Source organism: Hermetia illucens, chromosome 4 (assembly GCF_905115235.1).
Source record: "Hermetia illucens chromosome 4, iHerIll2.2.curated.20191125, whole genome shotgun sequence".
NCBI classification, from domain to species: Eukaryota; Metazoa; Arthropoda; class Insecta; order Diptera; family Stratiomyidae; genus Hermetia; species Hermetia illucens.
Window position 1 is genome coordinate 43,397,190 of NC_051852.1, and position 21,933 is coordinate 43,419,122.

A 21,933-nucleotide genomic window follows, 5' to 3' on the forward strand; every position below is an offset into this window, starting at 1 on the left:
CTAAAGTGAGACAGGACTCATTTTCGGAAACTATTCACCCCGAAAATCCGAAAAAAATCAGGAAAGTGGGTTTAGTTGAAATCTAGACCTCGAAATATGTCCCTTTCCGATATCTGCTAAAATAAACTTACTAATTGTATATTACCAACTTTTAGCAATTTACTGAAAAACCCTCTTAAATTCATCCTCAGTTCTCCATTGGTTGATAGCATTGACCCACGATATGTAAATCGCTCAGTTCTGGCCAGGTTACTCCCATTGACAGAACTGAGCAATTTAAAAATTTCGAGTCAATGCTATCAACCAATGGAGAACTGCGCTATGCTCCTCACATGAGAAACCCAAAACCCTTTATACCTGAAGCGTCAAGCTTCCGGTTTCCCGACACGTTATTATTTTGTGCAAGGTTTCGAAACATAGCTAATGTCGTCTTTGTGCTGGTTAATAGTAGGAACACATGAAAATGATCTCCATCATTACCTGAAAGTTTTAGGCTTGGTCAAATCCTTTAAGGAAGGGAGAAAAGGGAAGCAGAAACACGTCACATATAACATTTATATTTAACTTCTACATTCAAATAGGCACTATCCCCGTCAACAATCAGACAATCTAACGCATTTTCCACTATTCGACCTCACAAAACCTTGTTTGCAAAAACATCCCATAACACATTGTAAAGTGCATATGCCGGGTTGTGGTCGTTGACATGTTAATGGACATGCAGTACCACAGCTACTGTACATTTCATTTTCACCACATCTGTATCCTTGTGTAATCTTCGGTCCAACCACTATAAAGTATTGTTAAATTCTGAATGTTATTTTCTAGGCATAAAGTTATGACAATTTCTATCTATTCTGCATGAAGATTTACTGAGCTTAGACTAATGATTTTTTTTTTTTTGGTATTACTCAGAGTGATCTCAACATATGTGAAGAGAAAGATTTCTGATATAAGTATTTAAACAGACAAAATTTTCCAAGACAGACATACAGTGCTAACTTAAGTCGGAAGGTAAAAATTATCAAAAAAACACAGTAATGTAAGCTCAATAATCTGCTAGTGGCACTGAAGATTAAAATAGATAGTCCACGAAAATATTGATAACAAACAACCTAGAATCACCACTAGCAATGGAAGTATCGTTCGAAGCATCGCCTTCTTCTGTTCGTCTTGTAATTTTCAGCTCTGGATTGCGGTCTGTAATTAAATAGATTACATTTTTTTAATATCTTACTAGCATAACACTAAAGAAAAAAGAGATATCTGGGAGCAATGCATTTACTATTTACTATAATTATATTATCAGGGCTTACCATGCAGTATCTAGTTCCACTCCATAGTGCCTGCTTTATATACTTCGCATTCATATCTTATCTCTGTTTCGCCATTGTAAAGCGGGGAATAATGAAACAGATATCAATGACAGGAACTAATTCACTAGCAAAAAACCTCAAGTTGGAAGACTTTTCTGGAATATTCTACAATCATTAGCAAGTTGAAATACAAAAGCTAGAAATACCCATTTCTGCGTTATGACTTTATGGTCGTGAGCAATCAACCTAAATTGTAAAATGCAATAAATAAAAATACTTTCTTCAATATAATTTAAGTATCTAATTCGTAACACTTACGGATATGTATAGTAGTTTCCCTACCGGTACTTCACCGCACAAAACCTAAATGAGGCTCGTAACTCTATGCTGAATACCTGACTTTCCGTCTCTCAAGGTTATACATTTTTAGAAGTAATTCTAGTATAATTTGTGAGATACCTAAAAAGTTATTCCCGCGGTAACTCTAAATGAGAATGATGAACCGAGGTAAGGATTGCACCCCTGTAAGCAAATAAGCCCTGAATTGTTGTTGTTGTTTTTGCTTGGGACGTTCGGCTTCAGCACGTTATCTCGCTTCGAATGCTGGGTAATAGACCAGGGCGTATTTTGAAACCATCAAGATTCTGTTACATCAAAGGCAGTTCGGATAATTATCCAAATCAAGCGGCACTAGCACCACCTACAGCAGCTATATGTCGAATTGAAATTTGTATTCCTATGAGACCTATAAATTGAATGATGCAATTAAGGATGAGGTAGGTAGGTATCAGTGGCCGCTCCGAGGAGCCCCATTAGCGCTTTGGTGCGCCGTTTTGATGCCACAAACTCCTAAGACCGTGACTGTTGTTATAGGAACAGGGAAGCAGAGTCCAGCTGGCTCGGATCCTCAGAGCCAGCCCGTAGCATTCACGAAGGAAAGCAGCTCTCCGACCCTGCAGCTAGAAATCTCACTGAGGTCCCCAAAGAATGGTTTACCCAGTGTCCGCAGCCTGACTCGAGCCAGAGCCGGGCAATCGCAGAGAAAGTGCATGAGGGTTTCCCTTCCTTCTCCGCAGCTTCGGCAATGCAAGTTGTAGGGTAAGCCGAGCCTAGCGGCATGGTCCCCTATGGGCCAGTGCCCCGTGCAGACCGCCGTAATCTTGAGTGCATTTGCACGCGTCTGGCACAGGAGCTCTCGTGATCGGGCTATGTTATAAGCGGGCCAAATTCTCCTTGATTTGGCACAGCTTGTAAGCCTTCGCCATCTCAGGCCCGCGGCTGCTAGGTAGTGCGAGTAGACTCGGCCCCCGACAGCCGCCAGCGGAACACCGACTGTATTCCCCGAGGGACTGCCATTAGAGGAAAGAACCAATCTTTGTTCATTCAGCCATGGTAGATGGAATTCAGGTATCCTTGTCTTGGTGGTGAATAGCATCAGTTGCGTTTTGGTTGGGTTTATGCTGAGTTCGCATCTTGCGGCCCACAGGCACACCTTTCGCAACGCTCCTTCCATGATGTCGCTCATAATGGACAGAAACATCCCTGATACTAATATCACCAAGTCGTCGGCATACGCCACCACCTTCACCCCGCTGCTGTCCAATGTACGTAAAATTTTGTCCATTACTATTAACCAGAGCACCGGTGAGATAACACCACCCTGGGGCGTGCCTCTGTTCACAGCTCTGGTCAAGTGGTTGCCTCCCAGATCGGACTGGATTATTCTGGTACTCAGCATGGATATAATCCAATGCGTGACATACCCCTCCAATACAATACCGGTCAAGGCTTTCTTGATGGCGTTGGTACTGACGTTGCTGAAAGCTCCTTCTATATCCAAGAAGGCAGCAAGGGTATACTGCTTGTACTGCAGCGACCGCTCAACCGTGCCAATTACCTCGTGGAGGGCGGTTTCTGTGGATTTTCCTTTGAGGTAGGCATGCTGGGTCTTAGAGAAAGGCGTTCTCTCCATAATCGTCCTTAAGTGAATGTTCAGGACGTGTTCTAGGGTCCTCAGCACGAAAGAGGTCAGGCTCATTGGCCGAAAGTTCTTCGCGGACTCATGACCTCGCCTGCCCGCTTTCGGTATGAAAACCACCCGTGCGCGCCTCCAGGACTGCGGTACGTATCCTAAAGTGATGCAGCTCCGGTAAATCTCAACAAGCCACGGCACAACCCTTTCCTGCTGCTTCTGTAGCATGACTGGCATTATGCCATCTGGGCCTGGAGATTTGTATGCGGAGAAGCTGTTTATAGCCCAGCCGATCCTATCCCCGGTAATTACCTGTTTGATAGTCTCGCACAGCTGGGGTTGCCGCAAACCCTCCAAGTGAGGTTCTGACTCACAGTCCTCCTCACTGGAGGAAAAGTGCGTTTGCACCAGCAGCTCCAAGGTTTCACTAGAAGATTCCGTCCAGGAGCCTTCCGACTTTTTAAGGAAGGATGGACTCTTATGTTCCTTGGACAGAATCTTATTGAGCCTCGCGGATTCACTAGTGCTTTCAATGTTCTGACAATAGTCTAGCCAAGACCGCCTCTTGGCGGTCCTGATGGCCGACTTGTACTTCTTTAGGCAGTCCTTGTATGGCTGCCAGTATTTTTGCCTGTAGCAGATGTTGAAGATTTCTCTGGTCAGCTTCTTGAGACTAGAGATCTTCGTTCCACCACGGTGGCAGGGTCTTTTTGCTGTACTTAGCAGGGCACGGGACTTTGAAGGCGGTATCAAAAGCCTTCTCCAGAGCCCCGACCTTTGACTCCAGTTCGTCTGTCGTGCCAATCCTACCAATTTGCGCACCGGAGAGTTTGTTCTTAATTACCTGACCAAACTTTCTCCAGTCGATCTTCCTGGGGTCTCTAAAGGGCTTGGAGAACTCTGCGGCGAGATCTAGACTGAAGAGTATCCAACTGTGGTCAGAGAAGGATCTCTGGTCAGAGACTCTCCAGTCCTCCACCCTAAGAATCCCGTTGTCGGTTATTAGGGTGATATCAAGGACCTCCTCCCAACCGTCATAGTTCTCCGAGCAGGGGAAATGAAAGTTTGGTGTACTGCCCCTGTTACACACCGATAGATTTGATGTAATAATAAAATCAAAGAATGACTCACCTCTTTCGTTGATTTCGGAGCTGCCCCAAAGCGTATGCCTTGCATTTGCGTCGCAGTCTATCAGCAGGTTGGCTTTCTTTGGTGTTATGGTGTTCGTCAGATGTTGTAGTTCTTCTGGCGGAGCTGATCGGTCGTGAGCCATGTACGTCGAGGAAATATACACGTTCTCTGCCCCCACCTGCTCCAACTTGACCACAACTAGGTCACTGGAACTCAGATCCGGGCACAGGAAAGCGTGCAGACTCTTCCTCGCAAGAATACATGCTCTAGGTTTAGCCTGATCAGCGTCTCCTGTGCTGTGGAATATTTTAAAATATTTGCTTTGGAGCCCTTTGATGGTTCGGTCGCTTTCGACCCAGGGCTCCTGTATTAATGCGATGTCGATTTCTTCCTCTAAGAGGAAGACGAGCAGATTAGCCGAGGCACACTTCGAGTGTTGCAGATTTATCTGCGTTACCCTCAGCATGATCTGCTTGCGTGGGGGGTTTGTCAGCCCCCCCAAGGATGAGGTACTGCGTCCATCAGCTCTTTTAGGGCTCAAGCTATCATCGAAACTGCACACCTGTACTCTGCGCGCAAGTTATGTTACCTGAAACACCTGACCCAACAGAAATTATTTCTCACACTTGTGTCAGCAACATGGCCAAAGAATCAAGTTGGAACATTCCAGACTGACAGATGTTTAGTCTGCAAGTTTAATATTTCCATTATTCAGAAAATGCATTTTTCTGTGTTACTCAGTAAGCAAGTGTAAAGAAATTCCGGAATCGATTGTACCGAATATTGAATGCAATCAGCGCGAAATTTAACATTCGATTCGAACAGGAGAATAAACATGCCAAATAGTGAAAATGTAGCACTCAGACAGGCCTTGCAGGAATTGCAGGCTAGATATCAACAGGACATGGAATTACTGCGGGGACAACTAGAACAGCAGCAACAGCAAATAGTGCAACAACAGCAACAGAACCCTATTAGCAACTTTGAACTTAAACCCGGCCAAATTTTAAATAAATTTGGTCAGATAAGAACCTTTACTGCCAAAGACTCGGAATATTCACTCCAGGAGTTCACCTGGGCAGTTGAGAATGTAGTGGCTTTGTGCGAAAACAACAAGCCCTTGCTGATTTACGGATTATCGACAACAGTAAAAGAGAAAATCCAGGGAGAAGCAAAACAGTGTATAGGCCGGCTAAGGAAAAATGCCAGCTGGGACCTCATCAAAGGAGAGTTAAAGATACATTTCCAACCAAGATACAATTACAAGAAGCTGATGGACCAAAGCCGTAATTTGAAGGTTAGTACTCCTCGAGAGTTATTCAGTAGCATTAGATTTATAAATTATAAATTTAATGAATTGTATTATTTCGATGACTTTAAACCACAAAATTACTGTCCTGAGAATCTCATGGATCTTGTAAAGGACATGTTAGCCGGAAGTTACCGTTCCCTTATTACCAGAGATATGTCTTTAATTTAAGCTTACAATAAGTTTGACGATCTCGGCCTCCTTGAGGAACAGATGTTATTCATTATTATTATAGGAAAAGCAAACTCCATAATAACAATAAAAATACTAGAGGTCCCAATCCCAAAAACGGGAAACCGAGACATTCGGGAAATAATATTAAACATCCGAAAAACCTTAACAGTGATCTAAATTCGGACCAAAATAAAAATAATAGCTTCCAACCAAAACAATCAAATAATTCTGATCAATATCGTAACAAGAACTATAGACATTTTGACAACAATCAACCTAGAAGATATGGACAGTGCAGTAACAGTAACACAAGACATAATAACTATAACAATTCCGGACAATACAGCCAAGGCAAAAACTCCCACGAATCGATGGAAGTTGATAACATCGAACAAAAATAGGTAAATTTTTCAATAGGGCCTATGGAAACATATTGCCCATAGTCTTACTAACAATCGGCGCCGAAACGTTTAAAGCACTAATAATTACAGGATCTGAAACAAGCCTCCTCAAACCCGGCATATTTGAAACTTACCCAGAGAAAGACCTTCCAAAACCCCTTTTTTTCTCCACCCTTAACGGAATCAGTGAAGTCAACGAGGGGATAATAACTGCTATACCCTCCGAATGTAAGGGGGTTATCGGTTGTGATTTTCGACCCTAGACAGGAGAAATTATCAACGGTCTCAAAGTTGTATTCTCCTATCCTATCCTTCTTCTTGGTTGGTTCGTTTTCGGTGCTGACGTTGCCACCATATATTTTGTCTTGCCTGGATTGATGTGCAGCCCAAGATCTCGCGCCGAATACCGCCTGCTCGATCTGGATGAAGGCACTTTGTACGTCTCGGGTGGTTCTTCCCATGATGTCGATATCGTCAGCATAGGCCAGTAGTTGGGTGGACTTAAAGAGGATCGGCATCACGGATCACTTTTTCAAGGGCCTGGTTAAAGAGGACGCATGATAGCGCATCCCGTTGTCGTAGACCATTGTTGATGTTGAATGGTCTTGAGAGTGATCCTGCTGCTTTTATCTGGCCTCGCACATTGGTCAGGTTCAGCATAGTCAGTCTTATTAATTTCTCTCATGGCCGTGTACAGTTTCACGTTGGCTATGCTATCATAGGCGGCTTTAACGTCGATGAAGGGATGTAGCAACTGCTGTCCATATTCCAACAGTTTTTCCATCGCTTGCCGCAGAGAGACAATCTGATCTATTGCTGATTTGCCTGGAGTGAAGCCTCTTTGGTATGGGCCAATGATGTTCTGGGTGTGTGGGGCTATCCGTCCTAGCAAGATAGCGGAGAATATCTTATAGATGGCACTCAGCAACGTGATACCTCTGTTATTGCTGCACTGTGTGATATCTCCCTTTTTATATATGAGACAGATAATGCCAAATACTGCCAGCCCGATCATGTAGTTCGTTATTGAAATACAGAGCAATTTATACACCCAAAAAAGGTGTTTTTCTGCTGTCCCGCTAGAGGGCGCTACGATCATCTTAAAGAAAAAATGTAAACAGCATTTCAACGTGCAGACTTAACTGCAGTCCGCAAACTAGGATTATTAAAATCCGTGTTAAACTTTTTTTGTAAATTTTGGTGTTTTTTCAAGGCTTCTTCAATGAATAAAAAAAAACTGCCGAATGAATCGCAATTATTCTAGTTTGCGGACCGTAGAAATATGTTCTGAATAAGTCGTGAAAATTTCAAAGAATTTCGTTGGATGGATTTTGGGCTAAGGTGGCAGCCGATTTTCAACATACAGTTTCGAAAAAAACGCATTTAAAAAGTAGAATGCGATCTTTAGCCATAAAACCTTAATTGACCATTAATCTGCTATACCTAGTCCATAAACCTTAGGATTCTTCAAGGAGCACATGTACAGCCTTGGCTTCAATTCTTGCCCTTTTCGCGAAGTCATTCGAACGTCACTCGGACCGATAAATACGAGCTTTATTACGGCGATCGACATAAATCTGGCATGTGACTTACCATTTCCGAACGCCTCCGAATGTCGAGAAATTACTTTGCCTATATATTCTACACTATATCTAGATACAATTGATATAAAAAATCGATTCCGCGGATCCGACACACGAGATAGACCCCTTAAAATATCCGGAACACTACCGTGGAAATTAATGAATTTAACAGCTCTCAAATACGATGCGATCATTGGCCAAAATTTTCTTGTCCCCCCGAACGCTAAAATTAACCTAGAGAAAGTATGTCTAGAAATTAATAATAACAAGATCTTTTTTGATATTTTTTGATACAATGACCACTCGTTCGTCATTAACGAAGATTGAAATCTAAAGAGAACAATTAACTTATACCAAGAAGGTACAACATGAAATCGTAACCACCATTAACGCCACTATTTACTTCAAAATTTATAGGTACCCTCGCGTTCACGAAAGTGAAATCGAAAAACAAATAAAGGAAATATTGGACCAAAAAATAATAGTGCCCAGCAGTTCTCCTTATAACAGCCCTCTGTGGATCGTACCCGAAAAACTTGGCTACCGTCGCCTAAATGAAGTGACTATAAGTGATCGATTTCCAACACCAAATATTGACGGTATTTTCGACAAGCTGGGCCATGCACAATATTTAAGCACAGTGGATTTGGCGAAAGGCTTCCACCAAATCCTTGTAAAACCTGAAGATCGAAAAAAGACTGCTTTTTCCACTCCTTTCGGTCATTACGAGTACGTGAGAATGCCGTTCGGGCTAAAAAACGCGCCCGCCACCTTCCAGCGGTCGCAAACAATTAACACCGTTTTTGTGAAATAGTCAATTTCCTAAGAAATAAATAAATTAAAGCGAATCAAACCAGTGTTTCATTTGTCATTTTTTTTATATGTTGAATAATAATAATAATAATAATCGTTGGCGCAACAATCCATATTGGATCAGGGCCTTGAAGTGTGTTAGAGCACTTCATTCAAGACCGTAACGGTACACCACAGTACACTGTGGGAGGCAATGTGGTCAGCATTGCGCTCGCCCGAGATTATTACCCTGATTTGACTCAGGTACTCATTCACAGCTGAGTCGACTGGTGTCCGACATCCAATCACGATAACAAATTCCTCTGCCCCCAGCGAGATTTGAACCGCGACCTTCCGCTACGACAGCCCAGCGCTCTAACCACTTGAGCCATCCGGACACACACGGATGTTGAATAATATCAACATAAAAGTCGCAATGTCCATGAGTTTATTTGCTTTCTACGATACATGAATCTTCCACTTAAGTAAATCAAAATACCAAGGGCATGGAGACGGGCAAAAGTGGTCTTTATTCCGAAAGCGGGTAAAAAGGATCCTTTTCACCCTAAATCTTTCAGACCAATCTGCCTAACATCGTTCATACTCAAAACGGTGGAGAAGGTCGTAGACAACTATATTAGAACTAACGTTCTAAAGCGTAATCCCCTACATCACTGTCAACACGGTTACCGGGCAGGACGGTCAACTGAAACTGCTCTGTATCAGCTGACAGAGGTACTACGGGACGCCGTAGAAACAAAAGAAATTGCACTGTGCGCGTTTTTGGATATCGAAGGAGCATTCGACAACACATCGCACACAGAGATACAGGATGCCCTGGGCCGCAAAGGGGTGGGAAACACCCTGGCACTCTGGATGGGCAAAATGCTAGAAAGCAGACAAATAGAGGTACAAACAGGTACAAATTTTATTATCATGAACACCACTCAAGGCTGTCCACAGGGTGGAGTACTATCGCCGCTGATGTGGAGTATGGTAGTGGATGAACTCCTGAACGTGTTAGCAAATACTGGAATACAAGTCCAGGGCTACGCGGACGACATTGTTCTAATCTGTAGGGGCAAATATGAAGATACCCTATGTGATAGAATCCAAACTGGATTAAGGGTTACTAGTGCCTGGTGCAGGAAGGTGGGACTACGGATCAACCCAACCAAAACCACCATAGTACCATTCACTAGGAGGCGTAAGCTGGATCACCTGAAAGCTATAACATACGTGATATGGAGGTGAAACGAGAAACAGAGGCCAAATATTTGGGAATCACGCTAGACCAAAAATTACTCTGGAAGACACATGTCGGAAACACTTGTCGAAAAGCCACGAGGGCTCTGATGACTTGCAGATCCATAGCAGGAAAAAAATGGGGTTGCAGTCCGAAGATACTACTTTGGATATATATTGCAATAGTAAGGCGAATGATTACCTATGGAGCGGTAATTTGGGCAGAAAGAACCCAACTCAGCACACAAGTTAGGGAATTACATAAGCTCCAAAGGCTGGCTTGGTATCCCTGGAGATCCTTCTGGGATTAACCCCTCTCCATCTGCACATACAGATGCAGGCAAAGATATCAATATTCAGGATGGCCGGGAATACGAGTGAGGCGGGGAGCTGCCTAAATCGAAGGAAGATTGATATCCTTTCTAGGCGCTATCCCGAATTACTGATACCGAGGGACAACATGACAACGAGGTTTCACTTCGATAAGAAGTTTGAAACACGTTGGAGTAACAAGGCAAACTGGGAGAGCGTGGTTGCGACATACGGCTTAAACCAGCAACTGATTACTTGGTACACTGACGGATCCCTCACAGCAGAGGGAGCGGGTGCCGGTGTCATTGGTCCAAGAAAAATGTACTTTGAGCCAATGGGCTGGTACACTAGCACATTGCAGGCGGAATTTTACGCCATAGACAAATATGCCTCCTTTAATCTGCAAAGGAACTACAGGGGGCAGAACATAGCTATTCTCACCGATAGCCAAGCAGCGATCAAGGTACTTAGGTCCAACCGGGTGAACTCTAAACTGGTATGGGAATGCCTTGAGAGACTGAATACACTCGGCTCTTCCAACAAGGTTTGAATACTTTGGGTTCCAGGCCATGCTGGGGTGGAAGGCAATGAGGCAGCGGATGAACTAGCCAAGAAGGGAGCAGGGATGCCTTTACACGAGCCAGAACCCTTCTGTGGAATCGGAAACGGTTTCATGGCTATGAATCTAAGAAACGAAGAGAAACGGTTGAGGGAACTATATTGGGCGGGCCTACCAAGGATGGAGCAGTCAAGGGTGCTTATTGGGGGATACGAACCCATGCGTACAAAGGATTGCTTAAACCTCACCAAAAAGAACCTCCGAATCATAGTGGGAATTCTCACTGGTCATTGTCGGCTGAACTATCACCTAGGGAAACTAGGGATATCTACGGACACTGCCTACAGGTTCTGTGAGGAGGATGACGAAACCTCTATGCACGTCCTGGGACAGTGTCCGGCACTTGTGCAAAGTAGGTCGATACATCTGGGAGAACACTTAATACCAGATGCAAAGCTGAAACTTCTGGAAGTGGGGAACATACTAAAGTTCCTAACGGTTACAAGCCTGCTTGAGATACTATGATCAACAGGTACACTATTACCAGTAAAAGGAGCACAATAGTTCTTCAAGGACGCGGTGCGACTTTCCCTTAACAGAATAATAATAATAAGTAAATCGAATAGGATCATGCCTCCTACAAGTAACATTGTCGCATTTAATGTTGGCCTACAGGCAAGTTTAGGGCGAAAACCATAAAACTGCGCATACATCACATTCTCTGAGAATACATCCTGGTATCTTCAGGTACACCATATAGGGAAGTCAAAGCCTTGCTGCCTGCAGCGTTCCTCTGACAATCTCAAATCTTCAATCTAAGAGGCAAACAGCAAGGATTTCCAATAACCGCTCATCTTTACTTCAAGTCAAGCCTGTCAACGCCCATCGACGGATATAATTGGACGACACCATGAAGTTACGATACAGACCGTTGCTAAGAGCTTCACGAAAAATTCCAACTAAGGGTAAAGACTGCATCATCGCACGGTGTCAAGTTTTGTTTCAAGTTAATCTAGTGATTAGGGAATTAAAATTCCCACATGCTGCTTTACTGCATGATAACGAAAGCCTTAGACTCCGTTCCTGCATAGTGGTTTCGAAAAACAATCAGGCGAGCAGTCCTGGTAAATGAGCTAGTGGCGTTCCTAATTCTTCTCCTTCTTCTCCAGCCTTTTCGATTCATAGTGCAGTTCACCTTTGACTGATAGCATTGATCCGAGATATTTAAATTGCTCACTTTTGGACAGGTCATTGCCACTGACAGATATAGTGCCTGTTTCATTGGAATCAATTGTCAAAAATTCTGTTTTATTCAGTTTCAGTCTGAGACCGTGTTGCATGAGGCGATCATTCTATTTTTAAACAATTTGCTCAAAATCAGCTTTGTTTGGGACGCTCGGAAAGCATCATCTCCTTGGCGCGATGAATTAGCCCCTAGACGTTGGATATCTCATGTTATAGCGTCCATAACAAGAACTTTACTTTTCGGATCGTGGCAGAGGTGCCACAGAGCATACCAAAAGAGTCCATGTGGCGCACGGTCGAACGCCTTTTCTAGATGCCGAAATACAATATTAAGGGGGTCATCCTTCTCACGGTGTTTCTCCATGAGTAACCGCCCGGCAATTCCCTCGGACACCACCTTGTCCTGGTGGGGGAGCCTGTAGTAGTTCACAAAGAAGCGGAATCTTTGGCGGGAGGTGGAGATAAACTGGTAACCCCGTGTGAGCCACACTGGAGACACCAGACTCCTCTGTCAGCGGTAACAGCCAAAAGCATAAGACAAACAAGTCTGTGGTGAGCAACGCTTACTTGTGCACCTTAGTGGGCCCTACAACCGCACGTCCCGCGGGCATTAGGACCAGTGTGGCAGGAGGCAATCAAATCAGCAAGAGAGATCCCAACGAAGCTGGCATTTCCCATAGAAAAACGAACACTAAGGCGGATGGAAGCATCAAGGATCAAGCATCAAGCCTCAAGCATCAACAAATGATCTTCACAATCACCTGAAGAACGTTATCATGGATACGGCCACAAACATACTTGGCCCCAGCCGCAAAAGGAGTCGGAACGGCTGGTTTGACGATGAATGTAAGCTAGCAACGGAACGGAAGAATGCCGCATACCGAGTAATGTTGCACTCTCAAAGAACGCGGGCACGCACAGAGACTTATCACGAACTCCGTCGAGCGGAGAAGCGACTTCACAGACGGAAAAAGGAAGCCTGGGAGAACCAACAAGTCTGTGAACTAGAAAAGTACAGGGAGCAACCGCACCAGGCGCGCAAGTTTTACCAACAAGTCAGCAGGATGAAGCCTTATACACCTAGATGCTCATCCTAGATGACAAAGAGGGAAATCTGATTTCCGACAGAATGGGCATATTAGAGCGATGGGTTGAGTACTTTGATGAACTACTGAACAACCAGAACATCGGCGAGTTGGAGGTCCCGCCAACTGAAGACGACGGACAAATACTGCCATCACCAAGTTTAGGAAAAACAGCCTGTGCAATTCATCGGCTAAAAAATCATAAGTCGCCAGGAGCCGATGGAATTACAACCGAATTGGTTAAATATGGAGGCGACCAGTTACACCAAGTGGTTCATCAACTTGTGCTCAAGGTATGGGACAGCGAATCAATGCCTGACGATTGGCAACGAGGCATTATCTATCTCATACATAAAAAGGGAGATATCACACAGTGCAGCAATTATAGAGGTATCACGTTGCTGAGTACCATCTATAAGATATTCTCCACTATCTTGCTAGGCCGGATAGCCCCATACGCCCAGAACATCATTGGGCCATACAAAGAGGCTTCCCTCCAGGCAAATCAGCAACAGATCAGATTTTCTCTCTGCGGCAAGCAATGGAAAAACTGTTGGAAAATGGACAACAGTTGCACCATCTGTTCATCGACTTTAAAGCCGCCTATGATAGCATAGCCAGGGTAAAACTGTACACGGCCATGGGAGAATTCGGTATCCCGACGAAATTAATAAGACTGACTAGGCTGACTCTGACCAATGTGCGAGGCCAGATAAAAGCAGCAGGATCACTCTCAAGACCATTCAACATCAACAACGGTCTACGACAAAGGGATGCGCTATCATGCGTCCTCTTTAACCTGGCCCTCGAGAAAGTAATCCGTGATCCTGAGGTAAATGCAAGAGGTACGATCACTCTTCAAGTCCACCCAACTACTGGCCTATGCTGACGATATCGACATCATGGGAAGAACCACCGGAGACGTAGAAACTGCCTTCATCCAGATCGAGCAGGGGGCCATTGGGGCGAGATCTTGGGCTGCACATCAATGAAGGCAAGACAAAATATATGGTGGAAACGTCAGCACCGAAGACGAATCAACCAACAACATCAAACCGCACTGGTCAAACACAAACACGAAGAAGAATAAGGATAGGAGAGTACAACTTTGAGACCGTTGACAATTTCTCCTATCTAGGGTCGAAAATCACAACTGAAAACAACTACGATGATGAAATCTGCGCACGGTTGTTGTCAGCCAACAGAGCCTATTTCAGCTTACAAAGACTGTTCCGCTCGAAACGTCTCACCATAGGGTCAAAGCTCTTACTGTACAAGACTATGATCTTGCCAGTCCTCATGTATTCCTCGGAAACTTGGGTTCTTAGCAAGAAAAATTGCGAACTCTTGGCCGCGTTCGAGAGAAGAATCCTCCGAAGAATTTTTGGCCCCCTACATGAGGATGAACGATTCCGTAGCCTACACAATGACATGAGGACATTCAGGACGTTGAATAATCCTTTGATCACCTCGAAAATCGTTCAGGAGTATAGAAACTGTTTGAACTCTATCTCCAGATTCAATACGATGTAACTACTCTGGGTACCTGGGTACAGCAATTGGAGTATTCGGAGCATTAGCTAAGGCTATCTTCATAAACTGGCAATAACCTTCCCACAATGACAGGTGTCAGACCCTAAATGCTGCTAAACAAACCAAACTTTTTCTGTCGATACCAAACATGCATAACCCAAAGTTTATCCTGTCGAAAAGCAGGAAGACTTGCAGGAGGCATTCTGACAGGTCATAATTCACCAGCTGAACATATATTCAGATTAGGAGTTATTTAAGATGATACGTGTCCATCCTGTAATGAAGAAGTGGAATCCACGGAGCATTTTCTATGTGAATGCCCCGCCTATTGATCCACCAGACAACAGATCTTCGGTGCCGATGTTCTTTGGCAATACATTAACAAATTCCAGATATTCCGTTGGAATGGGGGAGCCGAGTGCAATGGACCACCACGGTCTGAGTGCTCAAAGGCTATAGCTTCTCCCCCACCACAAACATACACACCCATAACCGCGCTCGTGTATTGCGTAAGTAGTTTTTCAGTATAACCCAGTTGAAAAATTCACTGAGTCAGAGTGGTGAATACCATAACTTTCTACAAGCAATTACACGCAGTTCAGCGGAGGCTTCCTAAAGGCCATTCTGGAAATGGCGGCGAGAACAGGACTGGTAGTTCTAAACACCGGATCCACCCCAACGTTCCGGCGCCCGGGCTGCGAAGGAAGCATTCCAGACGTAACCTTCGCGTCGGAATCACTGGTGTCGCTGGTGGACGGGTGGCGAGTTCTAGAAGACTTCTCGGCAAGTGACCACCAATACATTGCTTTCGAAGTGGTGGACACAAACTCTCGGTGTGCGCCACCCCAGCGATCTTTCTGTGCATGGAACGTCGCGAAAGTGAACACCGGGAAGTTTGTCGAAACTCTGGGAACAGGTGGGGCCACGCTGGAGGGTCCTCCTGGGGGCGGTGGTGCCACAGCTAACACTGTCGTAAATTCAGTTATGAACCTGATAACGACGGTCTGCGGAGCCTCCATGCCCAGGAAGACATCGTGGCACGGCAAACCTTCCATGTATTGGTGGACAGTGGAAATCGCAGAGCTCCGGAAGGAGTGTCACAGGCTCCGCCGCTTAACACAACATCTAGGCGACCGGGAGGAGGCATGTACCATAATGATGGAGTACAAATCAACCAAAAGGAGATTCCGCAGCGCAATAAACAAGAGCAAAGCTTGCTGCTGGCAAGATCTGCTCGACGAGGTAAACGGGGATCCGTGGGGACTCGGTTACAAACTGGTAAATCGGGGCTCTGCGGAAACCCTGTTCACTTAAGGTCGAGCAGATGGACCGCATTGTAAGGGCACTCTTCCCTGCGCACCCCGTATGGGATGGTGAGCAGAGGTATACAAACTGGTATTCCAACATCGGCCAAACCTACTGCTCGGCGCATTCACCGCTTCCCTGAAAGAGGGCATCTTCCTTGCTCGTTGGAAAGTTAGGAGGCTTGCGCTGATCCATAAAGGGAAAGGCGACCCCGAATTGCCGTCTTCATACCGCCCACTATATATGCTTGACACTGCTGGGAAAGTGCTCGAAAAGCTCATCAGAAGTAGACTCGCTGAAGCGATACCCGCTGCCGGAGATTTATCTCCCCGGCAGTTTGGTTTTAAAGCAGGGAGATCGACAATTGATGCTGTCATGCAAGTCGTGGACGCCGTTCGACGAGCAGAGGCACATAGCCGCCGAACTCGACGGGTGATGCTCCTCGTAACACTTGACGTCAGAAACGCCTTCAATTCCGTAAGATGGAAAGACATTCTAGGCACACTAGACAATACTTTCAACGTGCCGAATTATCTCTTACGGATTTTGAGGGACTATCTAAGGAACCGCTCCCTGCTCTATGAAACACTAGAGGGTCAAAAGTGGATGGAGGTCACGTCGTGTGCTAGGATCCATCCTAAGGCCGGACCTCTGGAACGCTACCTATGACAGTCTGCTTAAACTCAAAATGCCAGAAGAGTCGCGCCTGGTCGGCTATGCAGATGATGTTGCTGGACGCACTACCGAACAGGCGCAAAGCAGTCTACTTAAACTCGGCATACCAGAAGAGTTGCGCCTGGACGGCTATGCAGATGATGTCGCAAAGCAGACTCGGCATATTGATGCGACGGGTAAGCGGATGGATGACTACTCATGGTTTCAACCTTGCGCTGGGAAAACCGAAGTAGTCACCCTGACTAAAAGGAAAATTCGATGCGTAGCTGAATCGGAAGCATGGTGAGACTGACTATTTCCTTACCCAATTTTTAAGTGGGCATGGAAGCTTTCAGTTTTACCTACACAAGATTGGAAAGGCGCGTTCTCCGGATTGTGTGTTTTGCAATGAAGTTGTGGATGACACCCACCACACTTTTTTTTTCTTGTGGAAGGTGGGATGAGGTTCGTCAGCAGCTCTATTTAAACACAGGGGATCTCTCTCCAGACAACATTGTCGAAGAGATGCTGAGGACTGCTGACAGGTGGAACCATGTTGCCCATTACATTCAGGCCCTTCTCGTTGCTAAGAAGATAGAACTCGACCGGTGGAGGAGCCGGATGGCAGGGGGTTCCTTGAACTGACAGTTCCCTTCCTCCTCTCCTCTCTCGTTGGTGAAAGGAATTCCCTGATTTGAAGGCTCCGCAAGACGGGAGAGTTTGGGGACTAGCCCGAAGTAATGTGACAAACGGTTCCAGGTTAGCTCTCTGACGATGGAGAGGTGTTTAGCTGGTAGTCCGACGACGTACCGAATCGGGAGTCCAACACTGTGTGCGTAAATGCATTCACCTACCCTACCCCAAACCAAAAAAAAAAAAGGTGACGGGTGATCAGAATACCAAGATGGGATCTGACAACACCTCGCTCGGACAAGTGATGGGAAAGCATGGTTTTCGCGACCATAACGATAATGGTGGCAGGTTTTTGGATTTCCGCAACTGCCACCACCTCGTCATTGGTAACACATTGCTGACACAGAGCTTTCCATTCGGGATTCAACTGACAGACACCACACCAGTCACGAGATTGACCACATTATCATCAGCAATAGATTTAGGAGTTGTCATCTCGATGTACGTAACAAGATAGGGGCCTTCATCGGCTTGACAAAGTATTACCGTCTAATGGTCGCTTACGTTCGCTTGCGTGTTGCGATCGCCACTTTTCAGAGGACTAGAGAGCTGTCATTCCACAAGTTCAATATCGACCGTCTCAACGATCCAGCTGTTACTCGAATTTGAGAGAGCCATCCTGCTGATCGGTCAAAGGGTAGAACAGGTCCAAGGGCGAAACGTGGATTGGTACCCACGATGGAGCGTAAAACCTGGGAAACGCCTGCTGAACCAATATCAACAGCCTACTACCAAACCCTACCTCCTTCTTCTTAACGAAAAGCTACAGACGGAGAAGGATGAAAGCGAGTCTCCCGCGCCTAAAAACCGGACAAATTGTACCAACTGGTCCTCCAGTTTGGGGGTTGGGTATGGCTGACAACCCTACACGGAAAACCGAAGTTACGAGGCCACAACAGCAGCCTCGGACTGGACGGATTCTACAACGACGAACCCGGCAACGACAACGCATTTTCTCATGGAAGGTGCTCTCCCCGTAGAGACCGAAAGCTGCTGACCAGCTAGCCGATACCCTGTCCCAATATAGGGCTGATGTAACAGCGTTACAGGAGATGCATTGGACAGGGACAGGGATTACTAGAGAAGAGCCACTACACCATATATTATAGTGGCCATCCAGTAAACCATGTGCTAGGAGTATGTTTCTTAGTTAGCCAAAAAATGAAACGTGCTGCACTCTGCGCTTGCGAGGCAAGTTTAGAAATATAAGCCTCATTAACGTTCACGCCTCTACCGAGGAGACTGCAGAGTCGGAGAAGGATAGAAGGTAGAGGCAGTAGAAGGAACCCACGAAGCCTGTCCCAAGTATGATAGCAAAACCATACTTGGGGATTTTAGCAGCCAAGTAAGGACGGAGCCCATATTTAAGCGATACATTGGTTCCCATAACTTACATCAAAATACAAATGATAACGGACTGCGGATTATTCAATTAGCAGTATCGCACGAAATAGTTCTTGGAAGTACCTGATTTGCGCGGAAAGCGGTCCACAAACAAACGTGAGCCTCTCCAGACGGGACCACTTTCAACCAAATTGACCACGTGCTGATCGAACGCCGCCACCTCTCAGCCTTGATGAATGTCAGAACATATAGGGGGCCAATATAGACTCGGATCACTATCTCGTTGACATGGTGCTCCGAGTTCCACCACCCAGGGTCCCCTCTGGCAATCAGGTGAGAGTTAACACTGAAACGATCCACAACAAAGACCCCCGCAACACCTATAAGAGGGAAATGGATGCCGCAATAACAGCAGTCAACAGAGATCCTGGAGATGAAGCACCAACAAATGATCTTGACAATCACCTGAAGAACGTTATCATAAATACGGCCACAAACATATTTGCCCCCAGCCACAAAAAGGGTCTGAACGGCTGGTTTGCCGATAAATGTAAGCAAGCAACGGAACGGAAGAATGCTGCATACCGAGTAATGCTGCATTCTCAAACAACGTGGGCACGCGCAGAGACTTATCGCGAACTCCGGCGAGTGGAGAAACGACTTCACAGACGGAAAAAGGAGGCCTAGGAGAACCAACAAGTCTGTGAACTCGAAAAGAACAGGGAACAACCGCACCAGTTTTACCAACAAGGCAACAGGATGAACCCTTACCCACCTCGATATTCATCCTGCCGAGACAAAGAGGGAATGGGCATGTTGGGGCGATGGGTTGAGTACCTTGAGAAACTACTGAACAACCAGAACACCGGTGAGTTGGATGTCCCGCTAACTGAAGACGACCGACAAATACTGCCACCACCAAGTATACAAGAAACAGTCCGCGCAATCCACCGACTTAAAAACCATAAGTCGCCAGGAGCCGTTGAATTACAGCCGAATTGGTTAAATATGGAGGCGACCAATTACACGAAGTGGTTCATCAACTTGTGCTCAAGGTGTGGGACTGCGAATCAATGCCTGAAGACGGGAAAAGGGGCATTATCTGTCTCATACATAAAAAGGGAGATATCATGCAGTGCAGCAATTATAGAGATATCACGTTCTCCGCTATTTTGCTTGGCCGGATCATCATTGGTCCATACCAAATCAGCAACAGATCAGATTTTCTCTCTGCGGCAAGCAATGGAAAAACTGTTGGGTTATGGACATTAGTTGCACCATCTTTTCATCGACTTTAAAGCCGCCTATGATAGCATAGCCAGGGTAAAACTGTACACGGCCATGGGAGAATTCGGTATCCCGAAGAGAGAGAAGATTGATTAGGCTGACCCTAATCGATGTGCGAGGCCAAATAAAGGCAGCAGGATCACTCTCAAGACCATTGGACATCAACAACAGTCTACGACAAGGGGATGCCCTATCATGCGTCCTCTTTAACCTGGACTTGGAAAAAGTAATCCGTGATGCTGAGGTAAATGCAAGAGGTACGATCCCCTTTAAGTCCACCCAACTACTGGCTTATGCTGACGATATCGACATCATGGGAGAATAAACAAGGGAATTCACGACGGCCTAACGGAATTAGAACAGAAAGCGAGCTAAACTTGCAAAAAAAAACGGCTGGATCGCGCGAATGGAGCCGTAAACCTCCAGATCCGAGTGCCGCGGTAGTGAAAGATCCACGATGGATCACAGCATAAATCATTGATTCCTCCGCCTTAGGTTTTCAATGAGACGCGGCCCCTGAAGTTTCCTCCCTTCCTCGATATCCTCAGGCCATTATTTGAGAGGATTGGATTGGAGGATTTCTTGCATATTTTACAATGCACTTGGCACCCACAGAAAGCGCGGATGATGAACCGCAGTTTACCGCTGTAAGGATAATTCAACATCCAAAATAGCAGTCATTTTTTCTGATAGCACCCAGTCGAAGAACAATAAATTTCCACCAAGTTTTTGTGCGAATGAATTCGGAAACAGTTTAACGTACTCACGATTTAATGAAGATTTAGCATCTCGACGTCATGATTTGTTCGGATTTCGAGTGCCGAAATTAAATTCTTATTTGCTACGTTGCGATCAGGTCTTTCCTGGGCCTGGTTGCTAGTGGAGCAACACCCTGAACCCACTAGGATCCACCTAGTAACAAACAAATGCACGAATCGGAAATTCCGGAGGTAACGAATCTACAGGGTGCGGCAGCATAACCTCCTTTTTTAAAATGCGCGCCACTCAGTTAGTTGATGTCATAGCGGAGCGCTAGTGGTCTCGTTCAAGAGGGGATACTGTAAAGTTTTGTCCCGATATGGTTCAGTCGCCATCATGCGTTGGAATAGTGAGGAGCGTGCCTTTGCCGTTGAGGTTTACTTTTCAAGCGGATGTTCGGTTATTGCAACACAGCGTACATTTCGGAATCGCTTTAATTTAGCCCCGTTGACTCCCGTCCCAGACCGCAAATCAATTGTTACATGGGTCACTACATTCAGATAAACTGCAAGTGCGACAAAAGGAAGAACTGGAGTCCCTCGGCCCGTTAGATCACCTGAGAACATTGAAGCGATGAGCGAACATTAGCGATGAAGCCCATTTTCATTTGTGTGGGTCGGTTAACAAACAAAACATGCGCTACTGGGCTGACACCAACCCTCGAGAATTGCATCAAAAGCCTTTGCATTCACCCAAAGTCACAGTGTGGTGTGCAATTTCCTCAGCTGGAATTATTGGTCCCTGGTTTTTTGAGGAAAATCAGGTTACAGTGACAGTGAATTCGGACCGGTATGTAAACATGCTACAGAATTTTTTTCCCACGGTTAGAAAATTTGGATTTGGGGGACACTTGGTTCCAACAAGACGGTGCAACAGCACACACTTCAAGAGTATCGATGGCTGCTTTGAGGAAACACTTTCCAGAGCGCCTTATCTCAATTAGAGGCGATTTGGAATGGCCGGCACGCTCTTCCGATCTGTCCCCTTGTGATTTTTTTCTATGGGGTTTTTTGAAATCCCGTGTTTATGTGAACCGTCCAAGAACCTTACAAGATTTGAAGACCAACATCCAAGAAGAAATTGCCAACATAACGCCTGCTACGCTAACAAGAGTCATGACAAACGCCAGAAATCGGTTTACGCAATGTATGGAGAATGGGGGACGTCACCTAACAGATTTGATCTTCAAAACAATGTAAATAAAAACTTTAGACATGTACCTGCATTATAAAAA

The 21,933-nt window shown here is 45.4% G+C and overlaps 1 protein-coding gene and 1 long non-coding RNA gene across 2 annotated transcripts in view; both read right to left on the reverse strand.

The window, feature by feature from the left end:
• Positions 1-541: 541 nt before the first annotated feature.
• Positions 542-21,933, reverse strand: part of LOC119653503 (serine protease inhibitor swm-1-like) — a 35,999-nt gene continuing 14,607 nt past the window's right edge. Inside the window, exons 4-5 of the mRNA XM_038058159.1 lie at positions 1,116-1,182; positions 542-790 (exon numbers count right to left, since the gene is read on the reverse strand). Of these exons, the coding sequence (XP_037914087.1) occupies positions 594-790; positions 1,116-1,182 (264 nt within the window). The 3' untranslated portion in view covers positions 542-593. The remainder of the gene's footprint in view (positions 791-1,115; positions 1,183-21,933) is intronic.
• Positions 1,323-1,743, reverse strand: LOC119654631. Its single transcript, XR_005249835.1, has 3 exons — positions 1,635-1,743; positions 1,523-1,562; positions 1,323-1,471 (listed from the first exon to the last, which is right to left on the reverse strand). It is a non-coding gene; the product is annotated as an uncharacterized LOC119654631 (long non-coding RNA).